General features: G+C 50.8%; 1 protein-coding gene across 10 annotated transcripts in view; it reads right to left on the reverse strand.

Moving 5' to 3' along the window:
- FGFR1 (fibroblast growth factor receptor 1) overlaps positions 1-20,378 on the reverse strand; it is a 62,242-nt gene extending 41,864 nt beyond the window's left edge. For 6 of the 10 annotated variants that reach the window (XM_010385265.2, XM_010385272.2, XM_030937445.1 and 3 more), the window contains exons 1-2: positions 19,726-19,857; positions 8,389-8,567 (exon numbers count right to left, since the gene is read on the reverse strand). In XM_010385265.2, coding sequence (XP_010383567.1) covers positions 8,389-8,479 — 91 coding nt within the window. In that variant the 5' untranslated portion in view covers positions 8,480-8,567; positions 19,726-19,857. Of the gene's footprint in view, positions 1-8,388; positions 8,568-19,725 lie in introns of all 10 variants that reach the window. The other 4 variants (XM_010385270.2, XM_010385267.2, XM_030937447.1 and 1 more) reach the window with 2 other exon arrangements.
- Between the last annotated feature and the right edge of the window lie 3,744 nt (positions 20,379-24,122).

The raw sequence follows: 24,122 nt of genomic DNA on the forward strand, positions 1-24,122 counted from the left end.
CTCTTGGTGCCACACTGGCAGTGCTAAGAGGCAACAGGCCCACTATCGGGGAGGAGGGGTTCGGGCAACTGGCCCTGCTACTTGGCTGCCACCAGCTGGAAGTCAGAGCAAATCCCAAGATAAGAAGTGGCCCAGACTCCAGTAGGCTTCTCCTAGGAGAAAACAGTTTGGGATTTAGCCCAGGCCTTTCAGATCCAGGTAGGGCAGTTAGCTTTCAGCTTAATTATTTAGGGTGCAGTGGGGCTGGGGAGTAGGGCAGGCGGGGAGAAGGGATTGCCTGCAATTTGGTGAAAGAGCCAGGCCTAGGAGAAAGGCCTAGGCCGCCCCATTCAGGAGCCCAGGAGAATGAGAGCAGCTGGACTTCCCCGGTCAACAGGGAAACAGTTGTCTCATTTCCAAGCCTCAGGGAAGGAAGAGGCAAAGGTGGTGTCTACAGGGTGAGCTGGAGCCCCAAGTGGCCCTGGAGGAACAGGCATTGTGAAAACAGGACCAGCTGCTGGTCAGGCTCTCTGACCCCAGACCTCGCCCTCTGGGATAATGACTCCCCAGGACTCACTTCTCCCAGGGCCATCCATCACTGCCCAGACACAAGCCATCACTCACTGCTTCTGCCTGGCCAGGAGCTAACATCCCTCCGTGCTGGGGCCACAGGCTCCCAAAGAATCCCTAGCACTGTCTCTCCAGTTCCTGCTGACCTGACTCCAGGTAGTCACAGAAACCAGGTGATGGAAACCCTGACAGAGTCTTTGTATGGGATCCCTCCCTTCCCCCACTGGCAGCAAGATCTCTGGACAGCCATTTGTTCTTCCCTGAGAAATTCCTCCTCCCTGACTTCAGGGAGCGGGCCTGGCAGAGCCAGAGTGGAAAATCAGTGAAGCTAATGGTGTAGCAATGCAGAAGCTGGAGCCAAGAACACAGCCTCGGAGGGGCTCTGCTGCGCTCGCCCCAGCTTGGTCAAGAGGGCCACGTGAGCGTCCTCACATTCTCTCACAGGCCGAGGGCTGGGTCCTCCCTCTCCAGCTCTGAACACTTGCAAACACCCCTTCCAGGCACTGGAGCCACCTCTCCAGGGGAAGCAGGACAGAGCTGATACTCTGGGGAAACCTGTTATGAGCTCAGCACCTTGCAGATTTCTAGAGGCCTAAATCCTCCACCCTTGTTCTCAAGTGGGTCATCTGACATCACCTTTTGCTCCATGGAATTCCACTAGCCTCCTGGCAGGGGATGAAGAAACTCCTCTTACCATCCAGTGTGAATGAGAAGCAAACAAGTTCTTCTCATCAGAAGAAATTATGCTGGAGATGGGGTGGGAGTAGGAGAGGGTCCTGCCTGTGTCCCGAGGCAGCCTTAGGACACTGGACCACAGTCCAGTGTAGACGCTTGACTACAGGTCTCGTAGCGGAACAGAGGATGTCCCACTACGGAACCTGTAGTACCTATCTGAGACTCTCCCTGCAGCCACGCTGAAATGCACACCCCTTTGGGCCAAAGGCAGCTGGACACGCCCAGGGATGGAGAAGCTGCAAGGGTCCTATGATTTGAGGCTAGGCAACGGCTCTAGACAACACACAGCCTCTCCCCCATAGGTGCAGGTTTCTGCAAAACACAGAGACAAAGCCCTGCTTTGTGGTGCACACAGGGCATCCAGGGGGCTTGAGGCCAGAATGGAAATGTGCGGTTTTTCCATTAAGCGCAACATCTCCCGCCTCTAACAGGCCACCAGACTCCTTCAAATCTGGGTGGGTGGGAGGAGCTGTAAAATTCAGCCCATTAAATCGCTTATGAGCTGCAGGTTTTCTGAGCACGGAGGCAAAAGCAGGGGGCCTGGGGCGTTTAACCCACAGTACTGTTGAAAAGGAAGCTGGAACCCCACCCCAACTGCCAGCAGTGGCCTTGCAGTGTTGCACTCACTCACTGGCTTTCCCCACCAAGACTTGACTTACTGCAAAACACAGACAAATGCACCCTCCACAAGCTCAGAATGTTGGTGCTTATCATCTGAAACCGACTTCAGTCTTTCCAAACAACTCCCTCACCACTCTCAAAGCCTGATCTAAAACAAGCTGAGGCTCTGTAAGATCCCAAACCAAAGAAGGGGAAGGAGAGGGAGAGGGGAGGGAGGCTGGTTTTCCTGGAACCCTTATTAAATCAACTTTCCAAGGACAGCCAGAAACTCCAGGCCCTCCCCAATCCCTCAGGAGCACTTACAGACTGAGGGGCGTTGGCATTGCGCTCAGTGGGGAGGGGATCCCAACACACACACACACACACACACACACACACACACACACACACACACACACACAATTAAAATCACAGCAAGGCCATTCAAATGGGGAAAACTCACGTGTGAACAGGGTTTTGGGTGGTTTGTTCTCACCTTTTGGACAGAGCCCTTAATACATAGATTATAATGTGTTTTTTCTTTTTTTAAAGACAGGGTCTCCTTCTGACACCCAGGCTGGAGTGCAGTGGCTTGATTATAGCTCACTGCAGCCTCAACTCCTGGGCTCAAGCAACTCTCAAGCAATTCTCCCATCTCAGCCTCCTGAACAGCTAGGACTGCCGATGTGTGCCACGTTACCCAGCTAATTTTTAAAATTTTTAGAGATGGGGTCTTGCGGTGTTGCCCAGGCTGGTCTGGAACTCCCCAGCTCATGCAATCCTTCTGCATCAGCCTCCCATAGCGCTGGGATTACAGGTGTGAGCCACTGTGCTAGGCCTAAGATTTTTTTTTAAGACAGCATTGGCCAGGCATGGTGGCTCACAGCTGTAATCCCAGCACTGTGGGAAGCCGAGGTGGGTGGATCATGAGGTCAGAAGATCGAGACCATCCTAGCCACCATGGTGAAACCCCGTCTCTACTAAATATACAAAAAAAAACTAGCTGGGCATGGTGGCACATGCCTGTAATCCCAGCTACTCGGGAGGCTGAGGCAGAAGAATCGCTTGAACACAGGAGGTGGAGGTTGCGGTGAGCTGAGAATGTGCCACTGCACTCCAGCCGGGCAACAGAGTGAGACTCCGTCTCAAATAAATAAATAAATATTTTAAAATAGCAGCATTATTATTTAATAATCAGCAGGCCCAAGACTATATAATATACTTTACACTTACGAAGTTCCTTACGGCTTACAAAGCATGAAGCCAGATCTCCCCTTAGAACGTCCTGGCCACAGCAGTTCTCTGTTCTGTCACAAAGCTCATGAGAGACAGGCTATGTGAAAGCAACACACTCACACTGAGATGGGGTTTACTCCACCAAATGGAGACCTGGGGCTTGTTCTCCAAGTGCAGCGGCTTTCCATTGCTGTGTCCCATGAAACAACATGCTCCTCGCCATGTGCTGTCTCCCCTGGAGGCCCAAGAAAAGGCACCTACAACTGCCATTCAGTGCTCACGGCCTAGGACCAGGCAGGATCCTATGAGCTCCACAGACATACTCGTACGGCATTTACAAAGAGTTTATGAGCACACATTCATTATCTATCTATCTATATATATATATATATATTTTTTTTTTTTTTTTTTTTTTTTTTGATACGGAGTCTCACTGTGTCGCCCAGGCTGGAGTGCAGTGGCGCGATCTCGGCTCACTGCAAGCTCCGCCTCCCGGGTTCCCACCATTCTCCCGCCTCAGCCTCTGAGTAGCTGGGACTACAGGCGCCCGCCACCGCGCCCGGCTAGTTTTTTTTTTGTATTTTTAGTAGAGACGGGGTTTCACCGTGTTAGCCAGGAGGGTCTCGATCTCCTGACCTGGTGATTCACCCGCCTCGGCCTTCCAAAGTGCTGGGATTACAGGCTTGAGCCACCGCGCCCGGCCTTTTATCAATATATTTTATAAAAGGGCACAAAGAGGAACTTTCCCAAGAGCCAACAGTCAGTAAGGTGTGGAGCCAAAATCAAAACCAGGGCAGTCCAAGGAAAATGTGTGCCCACAAAGGCTTGCACATGAAGGTTCACAGCAGTTTTATTAATAGCCCAAACTGTTAACCCAAATACAGGTGACCCAACAAATATGGGATGGACTGAGGAAAATGTTTCATCTCTTGATTGGGGTAATAGTTACACGGGGTGTAGACATTTATCAAAACACATCAAACTATGCACTTAAAACAGTTGTATTTTATAGTGGGTAAGCTATACCTAAATTAAGTTGGTTTGGCCAGGTACGGTGGCTCACACCTATAGTCCCAGCACTTTGGGAAGCCAAGGTGGGTGGATCATTTGAGGTCAGGAGTTCAAGGCCAGCCTGGCCAACATGGCGAAACCCATCTCTACTACAAATATAAAAGTTAGCCAGGCATAGTGGCGAGAACCTGTAATTCCAGCTACTTAGGAGGCTGAGGCAGGAGAATCACTTGAACCCAGGAGGCAGAGGTTGCAGTAAGCCAAGATCATGGCACTGCACTCCAGCCTGGGTAACAGAGCGAAACTCTGTCTCTTTAAGAAAAACAAACAAACAAAACCCACTTTTTTTTAGAGACGGGGTCTTGCTCTGTCACTCAGGGTAGAATGCAGTGAGGCAATTACAGCTCACTATAGCCTCAAACTCCTGGGCACAAGTGATCCTTTTGCCTCAGCCTCCCAAAGAGCTGGTACTACTGGCGTGTACCACCACATTCAGCTAACTTTTTTATTTTTTATAAAGATGAGGTCTTGCTATGTTGCCCAGGCTGATCTTAAACTCCTGGGCTCAAGTGATCCTCCTGCCTCTGCCTCCCAAGGTACTGGGATTACAGGTGGGAGCCACTGTGCCTTTGCCAGTTAAGTTGATTTTTAAAAAATGGTCATTTAATGTCAGTCTTCCTGGGTACATGGCCTCCTAAGAGCCCCATCCACCTCTCTTCCTCCCTTTCTTCTGTTCACAGGGCCAGTACTTTGTGCTCATCAAGACCTTCAGCCGCCAGGTTCCAGCCTCCACCCTGCCCCAGCAGCTTCCATGACACCGCCCTCCTCTACTAGCACCCTCACTCTGGTCCTACAAAGTTCCTTGTACTCATCCCGTCAGGCTGGCTCACAAGCGGCCAGGCCCGAGACCCACATCTCCCTTCTTGGGCTGCAAAAAAAAGAAAGTACTTTAGGATCCATCATAAATTCACATTCTCAAACCTCAATCAGGTCCTCGTTGCACTTTGACTCCTTTATTGCTGTCTACAATTTGCGGATTCAAATCTCAACTCCCCTCAAACCTCCCTTTACACTCTCATCTTAGTCTCCAGTTGCCCAGAGTTGACACCCAACCTACTTAAACCCACAGATGCTATTGCTGTAGTGTCTTTACTACTTTTTCCTTCCTTTATCATCTCCCAGTCCCCATCCTGGTCAGTACCTGCACTTCCTCTAGCCAGACACTCAAAACAACCTTCAACCTCGTCCTTCTGGCAGCAGCGGTGGCAGCAGTAACAACTACTAACACCTTACTTGGAAGTGCTTCATCTGGATTATCCCACTTAACCCTTTATTATTTATCTCCGTTTTACAGATGAGCAAACTGCGGCGTACCATGTTTGAGTAGTTTGTTGAAGTAAATAATGCAGCTATTAAGTGGCAGAGCAGGGTGCAAACACAGGTGCACCTCACTCTTTCCCCCTAGCCATCCACACTGAGCTGCCAAATTAACTTTCTGAAAGCCGATTGTAACATTACTTGCACAAAACTTTTCAAGTGGCCGGGCGCGATGGCTCAAGCCTGTAATCCCAGCACTTTGGGAGGCCAAGACGGGCGGATCACGAGGTCAGGAGATCGAGACCATCCTGGCTAACACGGTGAAACCCCGTCTCTACTAAAAAAACACAAAAAACTAGCCGGGCGAGGTAGCGGGCGCCTGTAGTCCCAGCTACTCGGGAGGCTGAGGCAGGAGAATGGCGTGAACCCGGGAGGCGGAGCTTGCAGTGAGCTGAGATCCGGCCACTGCACTCCAGCCTGGGCGACAGAGCGAGACTTCGTCTCAAAAAAAAAAAAAAAAAAACTTTTCAAGTTTCCCAACATCTACCCATTTAAGTCTAGTTTTCTTTTCTTTTTCTTTTTTTTTTGTGAGACAGAGTCTCACTCTGTCACCCAGGCTGAAGTGAAGTGGCATGATCATGGCTCACTGCAACCTCCACCTCCCAGGTTCAAGTGATCTTCCCACCTCAGCCTTCCTAGTAGCTGGACTACAGGCATATGCCACCACATCTGGCTAATTTTCCTATTTTTTGTAGACACAGGTCTCACTATGTTGCCCAGGTTGGTCTTAAACTTCTTGGCTCAAGCAATCCTCCTGCCTTGGCTTCCCAAAGTGTTGGGATTACCAGCATAATCCACGCCTGGCCTAAGTATAGTTTTCTTCTTTTTTTTTTTTTTTTGAGACAGAGTCTTGCTCTGCTAGCCAGGTTGGAGTGCAGTGGCGCGATCTTGGCTCACTGCAAGCTCCAGCTCCCAGGTTCATGCCATTCTCCTGCCTCAGCCTCCCGAATGGCTGGGACTACAGGTGCCTGCCACCACACCTGTCTAATTTTTTTGTATTTTTACTTGAGACGGCGTTTCACTGTGTTAGGCAGGATGGTCTGGAACTCTTGACCTTATGATCCACCCGCCTCAGGCTCCCAAAGTGCTGGGATTACAGACGTGAGCCACCGCGCCTGGCCCTAAATATAGTTTTCTTGGCAGGGCATTAAGCTTTCCATATGCTAACTCAATCTAATTTTTCCAAGTGTTGCTTCCCAACTATCTACTCACCAGGCAAACAGTTCTCCATAAACCATATACATGCTGCCTCTGAATACTCATGCTGTTCAACCTGGAGGGCCCTTCATTTTCCCCTTCTGAACTCAAGCCCATCTCAGGTGCTCTCTGTTCCCCTCTTCCTCTGCATTCCCATCACCTTTGGTTGTAATTTCACTGGGTGGTTTAAACACAGTCCGTCTTGTGTTACTTATCCCTGTACTTGCCCATCCCCTCCTGACCATAAACTCCCTGTGGGCAGACACAGTCTCTCCCACTTTGGGTCTCCACTGTGCTCCAGTTCAGACCTTGCCTTCAGTTCTGTTACTGACAGCAACATGAATATTCCTGCTCTAGACACTGTACCTTCTAAAGTCTCACACAACTTTTCCTGTTCATTCCCAACTCCATCCAGGGGACACATATTCTCACCCATAACTCATCATTCAAATAGGTCCCTGGCCAGCTGAGTGGCAGCCTTTTGAACACAGCCACCCCATCACGTGCACCTCCAACCTTTCACCCACTGTGTCAACCTTCTCTGAGTGACCAGCCACTGAGTCACAAACCACATTATCCCCTGGCAGCAGAAATGCCCATACATTAGTTTTCAAAGTCCCTCGAAAGCCACCAGGTATGCTGTACCTGCAATCTCCCAAGAGGCCTTTTCACAGCTCAAACAGATTCCAAGAATGGTCGGGTAAGTCCTTCCTGTTACCAATGATGGCTCTGAATTTCCAACACACCATAGGTCTCCATGCTCCTTCATGCTTCCTGGGTCTCAATCACTTCAAAACTCCTCAAACACTACCTATCCAAAGCAAACCACTTGGCAGGCCCCCAGACAGGACCTGTGAGACACAATCAAGGACAGGAAAACGCAGGCATGGAGCCATGACTGCTGACCCTTATAGAAGATGTGCCTTTTTTTCACCCAGGTTGGAGCGCAGTAGTGCAATCATAGCTCACCACAGCCTCAACTCAGGATCACGCAATCTTCCCGTTTCAGCCTCCTAAGTAACAAGTAGCTGGGACTAGCAGCGTGCACCACCACACCCATTTAATTTCCTTTTTTTTGTAGAGATGGGGTCTCGCTATATTGCCTAGGCTGATCTTGGAATTCCTGGCCTCAAGTGATCCTCTTGCCTTAGCCTCCCAAAGTGCTGGGGTTACATGTGTGACCCACCATGCCTGGCAAAGATGTGGCTCTGGAACAATTTTCTAGGAGCCAGAAGTCTTTGGCAAGCTCTCACCTCCTACAACATCCCCTGTACTCCGACCCAACTTCTACATCCAAATTCAAAGGTCATTCCCTCCCCACGGCACCACCAGCTGCATCTTATACATCACCTAGGTTAAAGTGTGACACTAGGGTCCTAATCAGATATTCTTTCTTCAGAAAGAGAAAAGCATAAATTAACTCCCACAAACATGTCAACTCAGGTAAATGGATGTCACCAGGCTTCATGACCCCAACCTCTGATGAAGTCAGTTCTGTTTATAACCAGACCAGAACCAACCCAAGTTATCTTGAGAGTTTCTCCTGCAGGAAGGGAGTTCTTTGCTCCACCTGGGAAGGAGCCTTCCCTGTTGACCACATTACCTGCAACCATTACACCTCCATCCCAGCCCATCCTGTTCTCCAGGCCCAGGAGTCCAGGCTGCCCCCAGCCAGTACCTTACCTTGTTCAGGCAAGGTCGGGGACGGCCTAGCGGTGCAGAGCGTGGCTGTGACCAGCACAGCCCAGAAGAGGAGGCACTTCCAGCTCCACATCCCAGTTCTGCACTTAGAGGTTGGTGACAAGTTTCCACACCTCCATGAATACTCCACCGTGAGCTCAATCCTCCTTTTCAAACTGACCCTGGGGAAAGAAAAAAAACCCCAAAAGTTAGGAGGGTCCAGGTAGGGGAGGGGCAAGGAGAAACAGAAGGTAAAGCATGCCACGTGGTGGCTGCTTCAAGCATGGACTTACTAAGGCGTTCAGAAGAAAACTGTGAATCTACCCCAACAATGATTAGATTATCAGTCCTGGCTGGGTGCGGTGGTGCATCCCATAATCCCAGCACTTTGGGAGGCCGAGACAGGAGCATCACTTGAGGCCAGGAGTTTGAGACCAGCCTGGCCATGGTGAAACCCCATCTCTACTAAAAATACAAAAATTAGCTGGGCGTGGTGGTGCACACCTGTAAGAGGCTAAGACAGGAGAACTGCTTGAACTCAGGAGGCAGAGGTTGTAGTGAGCCGAGATAGCGACACTGCACTCCAGCCTAGGTGACAGAGTGAGACTCTGTCTCAAAAAATTAAAAAGGCCGGGCGCGGTGGCTCACACCTGTAATCCCAGCACTTTGGGAGGCCGAGACGGGTGGATCACGAGGTCAGGAGATCGAGACCATCCTGGCTAACACGGTGAAACCCCGTCTCTACTAAAATACAAAAAAAAATTAGCCGGGCGTGGTGGCGGGCGCCTGTAGTCCCAGCTACTTGGGAGGTTGAGGCAGGAGAATGGCGTGAACCCTGGAGGTGGAGCTTGCAGTGAGCAGAAATCGTGCCACTGCACTCCAGCCTGGGTGACAGAGCGAGACTCTGTCTCAAAAAAAAAAAAAAAAAAAATTAAAAAGAAAATTTAAAAAAGACCACTCCATCTAGGGCCAACCAGTCCCTCTGGTGAGAAATAAGGGGCAATGAAGAATCATGGAACAAGCTAAGGACTAGCAAATGGAAGCCAAGTACAGAGATAACTAGTTAGTAGCTGCTGGACTCGATGCTCAACTCCCTGACTTATGCAATGAAGCAGCTGAAATAAATGACTTCCTGGGTACTTTCTTTTTGTCTCTAAAATTGTATGAATCACATCCATAGTTCTACCAGCCTCCCTTGCGGAGAGAGCTACTTACAAAGAGCCTAAGAGTGTGGAGCCAGGAGGGATCCAGTTCTCCCTGATGCTGGAAGATGACAAGTGACGTCTGACAGATGTGAGTTCAGAAGTTGCGGGGGGCAAAAGGTCCTAGGAGGTCCCACTGCAGAATCAAGGGCTGTTGCAAGCACTGAGTCGAAGATGGCTCACACTGGCCCCAGTTAAAAGAACAGAATCTGCAGCCCTTTACCCTTCTCAGGTCTGGAGGGGTAAAATTTAAAACTCCCCAGGGTCTTAAAGAACAGAACATAGCTGTTAACATCTACCAAGTGACAAGACTTTCTGGGCACTGTCAGGGCTACGTGGGGGTGACCATCTCTATCTTCCAGGTGGCTTCTGTCCTAAATGCTCCAGGGAGCCATCCAAGTTATTCAGAGAATCTACTTCCCCGGAACATGCCCTAATGTGGTACTTCAGCCCTGCCTCCCCCGAGCCAGGCAGGGCCCCTTGCAAGTGAGTCAGTGCTGGCTGGCAGAAAAGCCCCTGGATTCTTGGCTTCATTCACATGTGCTTGGCCAGCGGGATACACATGCCACACCACTAGCTCGCTCCCAAGGCTTACTAAAATGTTTTAATGATTTCAAATCAAAAGAGAAGTAAACATTTCTCGAAATTTCATTTTTCTAAATTTACCAAAGGAATTAGAAAAGACAAAATGAGGCTGGGCGCGGTGGCTCACGCCTATAATCCCAGCACTTTGGGAGGCCAAGGCGGGTGGATCACGAGGTCAGGAGATCAAGACCACCCTGGCTAACACGGTGAAACCCCGTCTCTACTAAAAATACAAAAAATTAGCCAGGCGTGGCAGCAGGCGCCTGTAGTCTCAGCTGGTTGGGAGCCTGAGGCAGGTGAATGGCGTGAACCCGGGAGGTGGAGCTTGCAGTGAGCCGAGATAGCGCCACTGCACTCCAGCCTGGGTGACTGAGGGAGACTCTGTCTCAAAAAAAAAAAAAAAAAGACAAAATGAAATGAATACTGAACACCCACTGTGTACCACGGATGCCCTAAGAAGAACTAATTTAGAACTATAAAACTTCATTTATTCCTCACTATAAATTTATGGGGGATAAGTTTCATTATTTCTTTTAAGCAATGGAGAAACTGAGGCTCAAAGAGGTTAAGTACTTTACCCAAGGAAATGTAGCTAGCATGTAATAGTGACTCAAGGTTTTTGGATATTAGAGGACATGGTGGGAGGAAGTAAATAAGGGACTGATCAAGCCTAACTCCATCTGATGCAAACTCAATTTCTCCAAACCAAGTAGATACGGGCAAATCCAAGGTAACTCTGGTAACAAAAGAGCCTTGATTGTGGCCGGGAGCGGTGGCTCAAGCCTGTAATCCCAGCACTTTGGGAGGCCGAGACGGGTGGATCACGAGGTCAGGAGATCGAGACCATCCTGGCTAACACGGGGAAACCCCGTCTCTACTAAAAAATACAAAAAACTAGCCGGGCGAGGTGGCGGGTGCCTGTAGTCCCAGCTACTCCGGAGGCTGAGGCAGGAGAATGGCATAAACCCGGGAGGCAGAGCTTGCAGTGAGCTAAGATCCGGCCACTGCACTCCAGCCTGGGTGACAGAGCGAGACTCCGTCTCAAAAAAAAAAAAAAAAAAGAGCCTTGATTTGCAGTTCCGTTGGTCAAAAGACCCTTGTGTCAGGGTGTGGTGGCTCACATCTATAATCCCAGGACTTTGGAAGGCTGAGGCGGGTTATCACCTGAGGTCGGGAGTTAAGATCAGACTGGCCAACATGGTGAAATTCCTCGTCTACCAAATCTACAAAAATTAGCTGGGCTTGGTGGTGCACACCTGTAATCTCAGCTACTCAGGAGGCTAAGGCATGAGAATTGCTTGAATCTGAGAATTGCTTGAATCCGGGAGGTGGAGGTTGCAGTGAGCTGAGATTGTGTCACTGCACTCCAGCCTGGGTGACGGAGTGAGATCCTGTCTCAAAACCAACTAACTAAAAGAAAGACCCTTGGAAGCAGACCACAGATGGGCCATCTAGGACACTGCATGGGGCACATTCCCAGATCCGGGATAGAAGCAGTGCTTGCCAGAGGATACCCCTAAACCCATATTCCACATCTCACTACATCCCAAAGATATACCTGATGCAGGCCTGTCACCCAGAAATGCATACCTGACCAAGAAAACCCAGGTCCCATGGTAAATGCCAGAGTACTGAAAAAGTTCTCAGGTTCCAACGGGGAAGAGTGATGTCATGTTGAGATGGTTAAGCTTGCTTGGACTTGGCCACTCTGTCCTCAGAAAAACCTGCCACCTCCTCCCAGGTGTGGGCTGGCTACAGACCGCCCTCTCTCAGCTCCCTGGTCAATGCACTGCAAATTCATCTGCCAGCTTCCCTCTTGTTCTTTCCCAAAAAAGGTGCAAAAAGTCTCTTCCTCTCCTACCCCTCTGGCCCTCAAGTTTGACATCTGTAAAACAAGGATGTTAAGAAAACCTGGCCTCCTGGCACCAACTCCTGGAATAAGAAGTGAGCATACACCCCATGCCACCCGCCTGCAAAAAGCACAGTGACAGGCCACTAGTCCACATGCTGTCTGGACCCTGTCACCTCCTCCTTCACCTCAGTTTCTCATTCTACTAATTAATGAATTTTTCCAATCCCTTAGGAACAGTTTCCTTCCTTCACTGCTTGACAGATGTGACCTGCAGCCTTGCAGATGTACACAGCAGCTTCCTCCAAGACCCTGCAGCTGGTTCCCCCCGTCCTGCCTCTCCAATATCAGCCAGGCTCCCGGGATTCACGCCTGCATGCAGAGGTCCTCGGTGGGGAGGAGAGAAGGGGCAGATCTCAGTTTCCCACTCGTCAGAAGGGGCTGAATTACTTGCCCTGCCTCCATCACAGGTGGTTATGAAGACTGAACGGGCTGCATGGGTGAAAGTGCCTGCTGTCTTCTCACTGGAGTACTGATCCAACATAAAGGGTGGACAGTGTCTGGTGAGACAGTAGGGGCTGGATGGACCACCGTGACCTTGCAGCTCTCCCACTTCTAAGAGAAAAGCCTTCTGTGAACGTCAGATCTCCTTGTCCAAAAATTACGAAAGGAAAACTATCTGACGAATTCATGGCCAAGTATTTTTATTCTTTCTGAGACGGAGTGTTGCTCTATCACCCAAGCTAGAGTGCCGTGGCACGATCTCGACTCACTACAACCTCCATCCCCCAGACTCAAGTGATCCTCCCACCTCAGCCTCCCAAGCAGCTGGGCTAAGTTGCTGTATGTTTTTTAAAAATGGGGTCTCACCAGCTGGGCACGGTGGCTCAAGCCTGTAATCCCAGCACTTTGGGAGGCCGAGACAGGTGGATCACGAGGTCAGGAGATCAAGACCATCCTGACTAACACGGTGAAACCCCGTCTCTACTAAAAAATACAAAAAAAAAAAACCTAGCCGGGCAAGGTGGCAGGCGCCTGTAGTCCCAGCTACTTGGGAGGCTGAGCCAGGAGAATGGCGTGAACCCGGGAGGCGGAGCTTGCAGTGAGCTGAGATCTGGCCACTGCACTCCAGCCTGGGCGACAGAGCGAGACTTCGTCTCAAAAAAAGAAAAAAAAAAAAAATGGGGTCTCACCATGTTGCCCATACTGGTAATGAACTCCTGAGCTCAAGATATCCACCCACCTTGGCCTCCCAAAGTGCAGGGATTACACGCATGAGCCACCACGCCCAGCCTGAGTCTTTTCATTCTTGTCCGCTGGAGACAGCATAAATTCATGCCTTTCCATTTGAGATCCTGCCACCCTGGGACATTTGTGATCCTGCCACCCTGGGACAGTCACTTAACCGTTCTAAGCCTCAGTTTCCCACTTAGAGGAAGCTACATCACAGGTGATTACGAGGCTCAAATGGTTGGTGTGGGAAGTATGTATTTGTATTTCACATACAATATTAAGATATTTATAATTCTCATTGTGTAGTGCTTTGAGTCACTCCTTGATAGCACTCTCAGGAGATTTGGTAATTGGCAGCAGGAGGACAGGAACTTCCAACCTTTCCAAAGGCATTTCTCACTCCCCATCTTCATGTCTTATATTCTAGACCTGTGGCCCACACGGTGGCCACTGCACACTTGAAATGTGGCTGGTGCTAACAGATATGCTAGAAGTAAAAAGTATACACCGCATCTTAAAAACTTGTTATGAAAAAAATGTAAAGTATCTCATCAATAATTTCTATATTTGATTACATGTTGAAATGATAATATTTTGGAAATACAGTTAAATAAATTATTAAAATCTAAACAAGTTAATTAAAAAACAAATTTTGGCCAGGCGCGGTGGCTCACGCCTGTAACCCCAGCACTTTGGAAGGCTGTGGTGGGCGAATCACGAGGTCAAGAGGTTGACACCATCCCGGTCAACATGGTGAAACCCCATCTCTACTCAAAATACAAAAATTAGCTGGGTGTGGTGGCATGCGCCTGTAGACCCAGCTACTCGGGAGGCTGAGGCAGCAGAATTGCTGAACCCAGGAGGCAGAGGTTGCAGTGAGCAGAGATTGCGCCACTATACTCCAGCCTGGCAACGGAGCAAGACTCCGTCTCAAAAAAAAAAAAAATTACCTGTTTCTTTCTTTTAACTTAATTTCCAATGTGGCTTCTAGAAAATCTGAAAGTACACATAGCTCACGTTATAATGTTATATTTCTTTCTTCCTTTCTTTTTTTCTTTGAGACGGAGTCTTGCTCTGTCACTCAGACTGGAGTTGCATGGCGCAATCTTGGCTGAACCTCTGCCTCCCGGGTTCAAATAATTCTTCTGCCTCCCAAGTAGCTGGGATTACTGACATGAGCCACCAAGCCTGGCTAATTTTTTTATTTTTGAGACAGGGTTTCACCATGTTGGCCACGCTGGTCTTGAACTCCTGACCTCAGGTGATTCACCCGCCTTGGCCTCCCAAAAGGCTGGGATTACAGGCATGAGCCACTGTGCCTGGCTTTGTTTTTTTTTTTGTTTTAAACAGGGTCTTCCTCTGTCCCCCAGGCGGGAGTGCAGTGGTGCAATCACAGCTTATTGCAGCCTCTGCCTCCTAGGCTCAAGTGATCCTCCCACCTCAGCCTCCTGAACAGCTGGGACTACCAGAAAACATGAGCACACTCATCTAATTTGTGTATTTTTTGGTAGAGACAGGGTCTCACCATGTTGCCCAGGCTCATCTCCATCTCATGGGCTCAAGCAATCCGCCTGCCTTGGCCTCCCAAAATACTGGGATTATAGGCATGAGCCACTTCGCCCAACTGTTCATGTTCTATTTCTTTTTTTTTTTTTTGAGACGGAGTCTCGCTCAGTCGCCCAGGCTGGAGTGCAGTGGCGCGATCTCGGCTCACTGCAAGCTCCGCCTCCCGGGTTCACGCCATTCTCCTGCCTCAGCCTCCCAACCAGCTGGGACTACAGGCGCCCGCCGCCATGCCCAGCTAATTTTTTGTATTTTTAGTAGAGACGGGGTTTCACCGTGTTAGCCAGGATGTTCTCGATCTCCTGACCTCGTGATCCGCCCGCCTTGGCCTCCCAAAGTGCTGGAATTACAGGCTTGAGCCACCGCGCACTGCCTCATGTTCTATTTCTATAGGGCACCACAGCTCAAAGCAACCTCCATGCCTCTGTGTAAGACTTTCTTCTTTGCCCTTCCTTGTTCTGCAACAGGCCAGGCCTTCCCTTTTCTCTGAACCCGACCTTAAGAAGCTGTCTCTTCCATAAGACTTTCTTGGACCTTCTAGCTGGAGGATTTCATTCCTCCAAATTCGCAAACCACATTACTAGCCCCTCTCACATGGCACTTAGGTCATATTATATGATTGTTACTTATGTTCTTCATTCTCTTCTCTCCCCATGAAACTGCAGGCTCCTTCAGAGCAGGGTCTGTGCCTCCCTAACCTTTGCTAATACCTCTGCACCTAGTATGTACACAGGAGATGCCAACATGTTTGTTAACTGGATGAGTAAGTGAATGAAGGAAAAAACAGAGCTGATGAAAAGAAACTGATACAGATACTGACACTCCTCCAGAAAAAGAGGCTGAGAATATCAGAGAGAAGCAACTAGCTAGTATCGCTTGTTAACCAGCCAAACTCTAGTCCAAAGAGTACCGAGAAAATTTCTGGACAACTTGGTTCTTCAGAATTAAGGAAGTAATACCAAAACATTATTCCCTTCAGATGGGAATAAGACTTATTTCTTCCCCAAAGTGAGCATTCTCTATTCACATGTTGAGAGGGCAGGGGGCAAGTACTTAATAAATATATGGAGAAAATTACTCAGCTCAGCTTGCAAAATTTTAGTTGGTCCAAGAGAAATGCTTATTTTTTGAGTCTCCGTTAAAAAAAAAAAAAGTGTCTACATGTCCTTGGAAGTAAAAGACATATAAAAAATTAGCAATAAGTGGCCAAGCACGGTGGCTCACACCTGTAATCCCAGCATTTTGGGAGGCCGAAGCCAGCGGATCGCTTGAGGTCAGGAGTTCAAGACCAGCCTGGCCAACACAACTGCTGCACATAATCTAGAAGACAGGATGTACTATGAGTGGAACCCCACCAAATTCTTGGGATAGTTCATCCAGGTGAGTGCTATTAAATGGGAGAGAGGGCCCTAAACATGGTTTCTTTCATTGCAAGAGAGAGAGAAATGGTGGTGAGGAGGGAATTTCTGTTTAAAGTAGATGCAACCTTAGGGGGAAAAACAAATATCCTAGCCCAAGTCTGACATTTCATCCTCTCTGGAAACATCAGAATCTTCTCTAAAGCTCTGCATCTGGACTCCCACCAGTCCCTGGTGCGTTCAGGCCTTTTACAAAGCTCTGGGGAAGACAAATGCAAGACACAAATTTCCCAGGAGGAAATTAAATTCATCAAGTGATGTGAGGCCCTTTCAGAATAAGACATTTGAATCAATTCTAACGCCTTTTCCTCCAGCAGCAACAGGCTCAAACTTTGCTAGGATGTTCTGTAACTAACAGCCATTTTGACAAAAGACACTTTAGAAACGGAGGCAAGAAAAAAGCCTTTGGAGAAGCTGGCTGCTAAACCCCCAAGTTCACACCAGCAAGTCTCCCATTTTAGGAGTCTTGTTTCAGGTCAATATTGAAAACAAAGAGCACACCACTAAAAGCAAAACCCATGGATTTTCCTTGGTTTCTAAGGCTTGAGTCTGCCTACCCAGTGTTCAATTCAATTTTCTTGCCCTCTGGAGTCCACCAGGAATAAAGCTAGCCCAGCCTAAGGGATGCACCAACGTATCTAATCCTCTGCCCCTAGGGAGTGGGGGACACTTCGCCATTTCTTTCTGAGCCTTTGCTTGCCTGGCTATCAAAGGGCCACCTAATGGAACTTTCTAACATCCTCCATGGCCAGAGGTCAAGGAAAAGAAGCACCCTAAGATTGTTCAAGTGGTGCCCACTCTGGCCCGAATCCGTCTTGGGAAAAATACCTGGAAAATGAGCATTTCTGCAGGCATGTTTGGAAAAGCAGGCAGTGAAGTCCAAGTGGCTCTCAATCTGGATGAACCTCACTAAAAAGCTGACACTCAGCTATGACTAAGAGTAAATGCAACAGATATTTCAAGGAGCTCGTCACTGATGCAGTTCATAACCCTCCCAGCTGGAGTCAGGCCCCAGCAGCCTCTGGGTCCCCAAACACCCTGCACTCGGAGGGTCAGGGGCAGCCCCGCAGCTTCTCCTAATCCACTGGGGGTAGGATATGTAAACAAGTCATTAGGGAGGCAGGCCCTCGGCACAGACGGGACGGCAATAGCAGAGGCTGCTGAACCTCGGTCACCGAGAGGAAGGTGGATGACCCGGGCGTGGGGGTTATTAACCAGACCAAGGCGCGTCCCACGGGGCCCTGCTACTTCGCTTTTAAACAAGCCTCAGGGAGGAAACCGGGAGCCTGGGCCAAGGGAGGAAAATGGCCACTTTCTGCTAAACAGTCTCAAGGCTAGATAGTATTCCAAAAAAAGCCCTGGTCCGGAGGTGCAAAGGGTAGGGCACATCTGCGGAGGAAACAGTTACCTTAATTACCACGTCTAGAGAAAGTGCGATTTCATTACCGCCTCCAAAACTACCGCCCAAAGAAGGAAACCAGAGAAGTGTTTTCAATTTGAAAGAGGCTGGAAAGAAGAGGGTGAGAGAGACCGACTCTCTCCACCCTCCCGCAACTTTGGACCACAAGGCGCTTTCCTGCCTCAAAGACTATTACCAAACACAACTGGACAATCCAACCCCCCGCTTTCAAACCTGTAGCCGTTACTTAAACGGTAAAACGCCCCACTTTAGTTTCCGGGGGATGCGGCCCAAATCAGTCCTTAAAAACACACAGGGAGCGCCCCTGGCAGCAGTCGCCCACGCCCCCGGCCCTGCGCACCGGGCTGGCTTCGGGAGGGGCGCGTGACGCCACTGAGGGGCGGCCGAAAGGGGACCGCGGGCTCCGGGCAGGGCAGGCGCTCTCGCAGCTCCAGCTATAAAACAAGGGAGAGAAAGCAACGCTTTGGTTCCAGAAACGTCCATCGTCAAGGCCAGTTCTGGCCAGACGCACAGCCAAAGAGCCCCCCTAGTCTAGCGGATGAACCGTTCGCGAATGCCACCCCCTAAAACCTTGGACCCATCTCCCAAGATGCCTCTTTTCTGCGCAATCCAGAAAGCACCCCGACCGCCCCCACCCGCCAGCAGCGGCGAATAACTAACTTAGTGAGATCTTAGATAACTCAGGATCCAAGGGAACTTTCTTTTCTCAACGTCGCATCTCCAAGTCTCCAGAAATGTTAAGGAGGGAGGTGGTCAAGACAAGTTGAAGAATCCGAGTTTTAATTTGGGGGAGGGGGAGGGGAGGAAGAGGGAAGTTAATAATGCGGCTGCGGTGTACCCGTGTGGGGTGAAACGGAACCAGATGCGGCTGTTACATCTGGAAAATGGGGGTGGGGGAGGGCTGGGGGAGAAAGACATCGTGGTAATGTTTTTCAAACGGGTTGATAGCTTCTGGGACCAGAACAAGAAACAAGCTTCACACCCCCGCCCCCCGCCCCACGACCACCAAAAAAGTGTCTGGCTGCTTCATAGGGGGTGTGTGTTCTACATGAACCCCATCTACAAGGTTCACAAATTCCTCTGCAAACATGGGTCGTAGCCTCCCTTTTCTCCCAACCCCAAACATAACGGGAGGGGAAGCGGGGTGCAGAGGGGTCTGGGCCAGAGAAGCCTACGCATCGCTGCCGAGTGAACCGCACCGGACAAAAACCTCATCCCTTCCCCCACCTCCAGGAACCAGATTGGGACGGAACGGCCCTCCCGCCCCCGTCCCACACCTCGGCTTAACGACTGTGGGTCGTCCTCCCGTTCCCCAAACTTCCGACCCTTTCGGAGACCGTCCAAGTCATAAGCTCACCCCTTCTGGAAAACGGAGTCGTTTTGCGCTCTCAGCTCAAGCAGATTCAGCCATTTGGTGACGACACCTCCTTAAAGCCTATTCCAAGAGAAGCTAACCTAGCCCTCCACGTCCTCTGCAGTTCATTCCCTACCCCATCCGCCCACAACCCGGACCCCAGGTTTTCCCAGGGGTGGAAAAGGACTGAGGAATGTCCCGAATTTTCAGCGTTGAGCCCAAAGCTACCTGCTGAATTGGGGGTGAATCCCCAAAAGAAGACCAAAAAGAGATGGAGTGGAATGCAACACACACACAACACACACACAACGCACCCCACCTCGTCGCCCACTCCCGCCCTCCTCCCCAGTCCAGGAAACAGCGGGCCTCGCCGCCTTCGCCCCGGGCCTGTCCTTCCCAGGACTCACCGAGAAGCCGCCGCCGCCTCGCCAGCTCCCGAGCGCGAGTTGGCGGAAAAGTTGGGCAGCGGGAAGAGCAGCGGGACGAGCGTAGGGAGGGGGTGCAGAAGGAGACGCGGGCGGAGGGAAGGGAGGAGAGACCCAACGGGGGCGCGGATCGCCCGAGAGGGAGCCGGGAGGTGGAGGCGGCGGGCGGCGAGCGGCGAGCGGAGGAAAGCGCCGGTCCCGGCTGGGCTGCGGCGGGCAAAGCGCGCAGCCGGGAGGCTCCGGCGCCGGGGGCCAAACCCACCCCGGATCCGGGGACGCCGCGACTCTTACCTCTCTCGGCGTGGAGGTTCCGCCTCGGGAGAGTCCGCCGTGGCTTGCGCGAGCGGGCGTGTGCCCGCGTCCCCGGCTCCGGCCCGCCGCCCCCGGGCTCTGTTCGGGTCCTGGCGGGGTCGCGAGAGCTCCGCGGCCGGCGCTCGACTCCCGGCGGCGCTCGGTGCTCGGCGCCTCCAGCCCGGGCGGGAACAATGGAGCCGGAGCTGGTGCCCCGGAGGCGGGGCGGGGGGAGGGCTCCCGTCCGCCGCCCGGGGTCTCCAGACCTTGTGCCCCTCTTCTCCAGAACGCGGCGGCGGCGTCTCACGCTCCTTGCAGACCGGGCTCCATCGCTCCGCGGAGGCCCCGGCGCCGCGGCGTGCCCGACTGCAGCACGGGTGCCGTGCGCCCTGTGGGGCGCCCCGAGCTCGGACCGGAGAAAAGTCCTCGGGTTCCGCGGTTTTTCGAGCAGCTGCGCGCTCGCGGCCCGGGAAGGCGAGGTCGCCGCAATGCGCTACGCGGAGTCTCGGTCCCGTCCGGACGTGGCCCTGCTGCCTGCACGGCCCGGGTTCCTCCGCGCCCTGCGGCTGCACCGGCGTCCCGGCTCCCGCTCACTGCCGCCCGCCGCCGAGGACACCGCGCCTGTGGCCGAAAGAGCGCTCCGAGCGCTGTGCGCTGGGGAGGCGCGAGGGCTCGCCCTCTCACTCCCACCGGCGCTGGTCCCTCCTCCGCCTCCGCCCCCTGCCGCTGCCTGCTGGGCCTTGTAGTTCCCCAGCCTCGGCCCCAGAGGAGGGGGAGCGGGCCGAGCGGGCCGAGCTGGCCGAGGTGTCCGGCGCTCTGCCCTTCTCTTCCTGCGGCCTGGTCTCCTTTGGCGCTTGCGCCCCTGCATCTGAGCGCGTCCCAGAGGGCGCCGGAATGTCAGGCCCTAGACATAGCAGCAGTTTGGGGGGTGGGGGACAGGTGAAGAGACGCCGCAGCCTTGAGGTTGTACCTGGTAGCGTGGACTTTGGAGTCTGTGCACCTTGGGGAATGATTTTCGCGTTCTAAATCTTGGTTTTCCCATCTGTGAAAGGGGGATAATAGTGCTTTTTCGTATAGAGTCTAGAGGTCAACGAGGGCCTGGCGCATAGTTAACACTTAGTAAATACAAGCTGGTTTTATTATGAGAAGGTCAGCCCCTCCTCAAACCCTTCCATTGGATCTCAGCTTTCCCCAGCCACATAATTTAGGTTTTGTGCGCCACCGGGAACTGGACCCTGTAAATTCTACAGCAATGTTTTTGGTCTCCAGAAGTCTCCAGCCTGAAGTGAACGTCTAGGAAGCAAAGAGTAAGTGGGAGTTGAGGGGAGAGGTGTGGTTGGTTTGGAAATTAATCACAGCCCACTCAGAACACCCTCCAGTACTGTGGAACCCAGGAAAGTGGCTAAATGCTTCCCCTTGAGTCTTGCCGCGGAGTGGTATAATGTAGTGGTTTCCTAATCCAGATGGACACGGGTCCTCTAGGGAACGTCTGAAAAATACAAATTCATGGACCTGCTCAGACATGAGGAATCAGGCTGTCCCAAGAAGGAGCCAAGAGCCTGTATTTTTTCCAAGTCTCCGTGGGGCCTGTGATGTGAGAGTCCAGGCTGAGGCCACCGTTGGAGTGGGAAGTAGCAGCACTAGGTCTGAAGGATTCCCCCTTTCTGTCCATCATTTACGAAGTTTGATGTAGGACAAATCATGTATCTGATAAAATCAAAATAGCAGTATCAGTTGATACTCCTTCACAAGATGATCATAAGAATCAAATAAAATAATAGCTCTCAGTGGACCAAAAATACTACACAAATAGAAGTCACTATGTAAGTTAGTGGCGGGGCCTGTTCCCTCACCATCACCCACCTCATCCCCAAAACTTGTAGAAGTTTGAATACTGAATGAGTTACCCCCACCCAATTCCTCACCCACCCCACCCACGCCTCCCTGGCTAATTTAAGAAAAGAGTTGGGGGGGGCGGTGGCTCACACCTGTAATCCCAGCACTTTGGGAGGCCGAGGCAGGTGGATCACGAGGTCAGGAGATCGAGACTATCCTTGCCAACAAGGTGAAACCCCGCCTCTACTAAAATACAAAAAAATTAGCCAGGCATGGTGGCGCTTGCCTGTAATCCCAGCTACTGGGGAGGCTGAGGCAGGGGAATCGCTTGAACCCGGGAGGCGGAGGTTGCAGTGAGCCGAGATCGTGCCACTGTACCCCAGCCTGGCAACAGAGCAAGACTCCGTCTCAAAAAAAAAGAAAAAAAAAAAAGAAAAAAGAAAAGGGTCCTCGCGTTATTTTTCTAATCCACCAGTAGGTGACAGACTAGTGGCCAACACAGTGTTATTCACATAGTAGACACTCATGAAATTCCTTGACTGGCCAAAGAGCAAATATTCAATAAGTATTTGTTGAACAAATGAATAAATAAACAACTAAATTACAACTCACACCTGTAATCCCAGCACCTTGGGTGGCCAAAGCAGGAGGATCACTTGAAGCCAGAAGTTCAAGACCAGACTGGGAAACAAAGTGAGCCCTTGTCTCTACAAAATATTTTTAAAAATTAGCTGGAGGGGCCGGGCGCGGTGGCTCAAGCCTGTAATCCCAGCACTTTGGGAGGCCGAGACGGGCGGATCACGAGGTCAGGAGTTTGAGACCATCCTGGCTAACACGGTGAAACCCCGTCTCTACTAAAAAATACAAAAAGCTAGCTGCTCGAGGTGGCTGGCGCCTGTAGTCCGAGCTACTCGGGAGGCTGAGGCAGGAGAATGGCGTAAACCCGGGAGGCGGAGCTTGCAGTGAGCTGAGATCTGGCCACTGCACTCCAGCCCGGGCGACAGGGCAAGACTCCGTCTCAAAAAAAAAGAAAAAAAAAAAAAAAAATAGCTGGAGGTGGAGGCTGAAGGAGGAGGATGGCTTGAGCCTAGGAGTTTGAGGCTGCAGTGAGCTATAATCAGCCACTACACTCCAGCCTGGGCGACAGAGTAAGACCCTGTCTCAAAACAAAATCATATAAAACAAAAAATGAGAAACAAGAACTCATATCTTTGTTGAATAAATGAACTTCAGCCACTGTTTATAGGGTTTTCCCCTACAAGCCACCATTTAACCCTTCAGCTCCTGGTCAGGTTTGGTTTATACTCCTAAATAAGCTGCCCACCCATTAGGCCTCCTGCATTTTAATTAATACTCATCACAGGCTTGTAAGGCCAAACTCACACCCTACCCCCAAGAGGCCTTCCCTGCCCATCCCAGCTTTGTCAGTCCCTGGATCACCTGCTCACTTTCTGACTATCCACTGAGTTGATACTAACCATAGCTTTGTTAGTGGTTTTCCTTACTCTGCTTTCTTTCTAACTGGGTTCTAAACTGCTTTAGGGCAAGGATCTCATCTAAAGCATCTGAACAATTCCACTCAGGAGGTTTTCCGTGTATATTTGTCATTGATGGACTTGCTAAGCATAACCCACCTGGCTTACCAGAGGAGGAAATACAATTTGAGGAAATATGATTGGGAAAACAAGCCATGAAAAAAATCCAGCATTTAATGTTAACACCCAGCTACTATTTTTCTACTTCGTTCCTAAAGGAGTGTGTATTGCCCTTCCTCTCTGTAATTCTTCTCAAACAAGGTTTTTGTTTTTGTTTTTTTTTCTGAGATGGAGTCTTGCTCTTTTCACCCAGGCTGGAGTACAATGGCATGATCTCAGCTCACTCAGCTCACCTCCGCCTCTTGGCTCAAGCGACTCTCCTGCCTCAGCCTCCTGAGTAGCTGGGATTACAGACGCCTGCCACCATGCCCAGCTGATTTTTGTATTTTTAGTAGAGACAGGGTTTCACCATGTTGGCCAGGCTGGTCTCGAACTCCTGACCTCAGGTAATCTGCCCACCTTGGCCTCCCAAAGTGCTTGGATTACAGGCATGAGCCTGGCCCAGAACAAGGGGTTTTAAATCAAGCCCCTTTTTCTTATGATTTAGAACCATTGTAGGAGTATATTGAACCTCAAAGAAAAGGCTAAAGAATACGTTCTTGATTTAAGCAGAAAGAGAATGATCTAAATGCTTGTTTGGTGTTGAGGGACATGGGCCTGCTGCTGAAAAATCCTCTATAGATTCATTAAGAAGCCAAAATGAAAGCAAGTGGCCAACTTGCCAGGGTTCCCTCCTCCACTTCTCAGGGAAAGAGCTGATGGCAGCTGAACGGAGAAGGTGAGAAACTCAGCGAAGGCATGGGCTGTCCACACACTGCAGACATGCTTCTGAATAATTGAGAGTTGGCTGCTTTTATCCTTCCAGCCCACCTCCCCTTCTGTCCCACTCCTGTACCCCTCCCCCTTTCTGAAACGCAGCCCTCCCATTTCTGGAAGGGCCCCAGGCCAGTAGAGGGAGAGTGTCCC

The sequence above is a fragment of the Rhinopithecus roxellana genome, chromosome 9 (genome assembly GCF_007565055.1).
Source record: "Rhinopithecus roxellana isolate Shanxi Qingling chromosome 9, ASM756505v1, whole genome shotgun sequence".
Classification (NCBI taxonomy): domain Eukaryota; kingdom Metazoa; phylum Chordata; class Mammalia; order Primates; family Cercopithecidae; genus Rhinopithecus; species Rhinopithecus roxellana.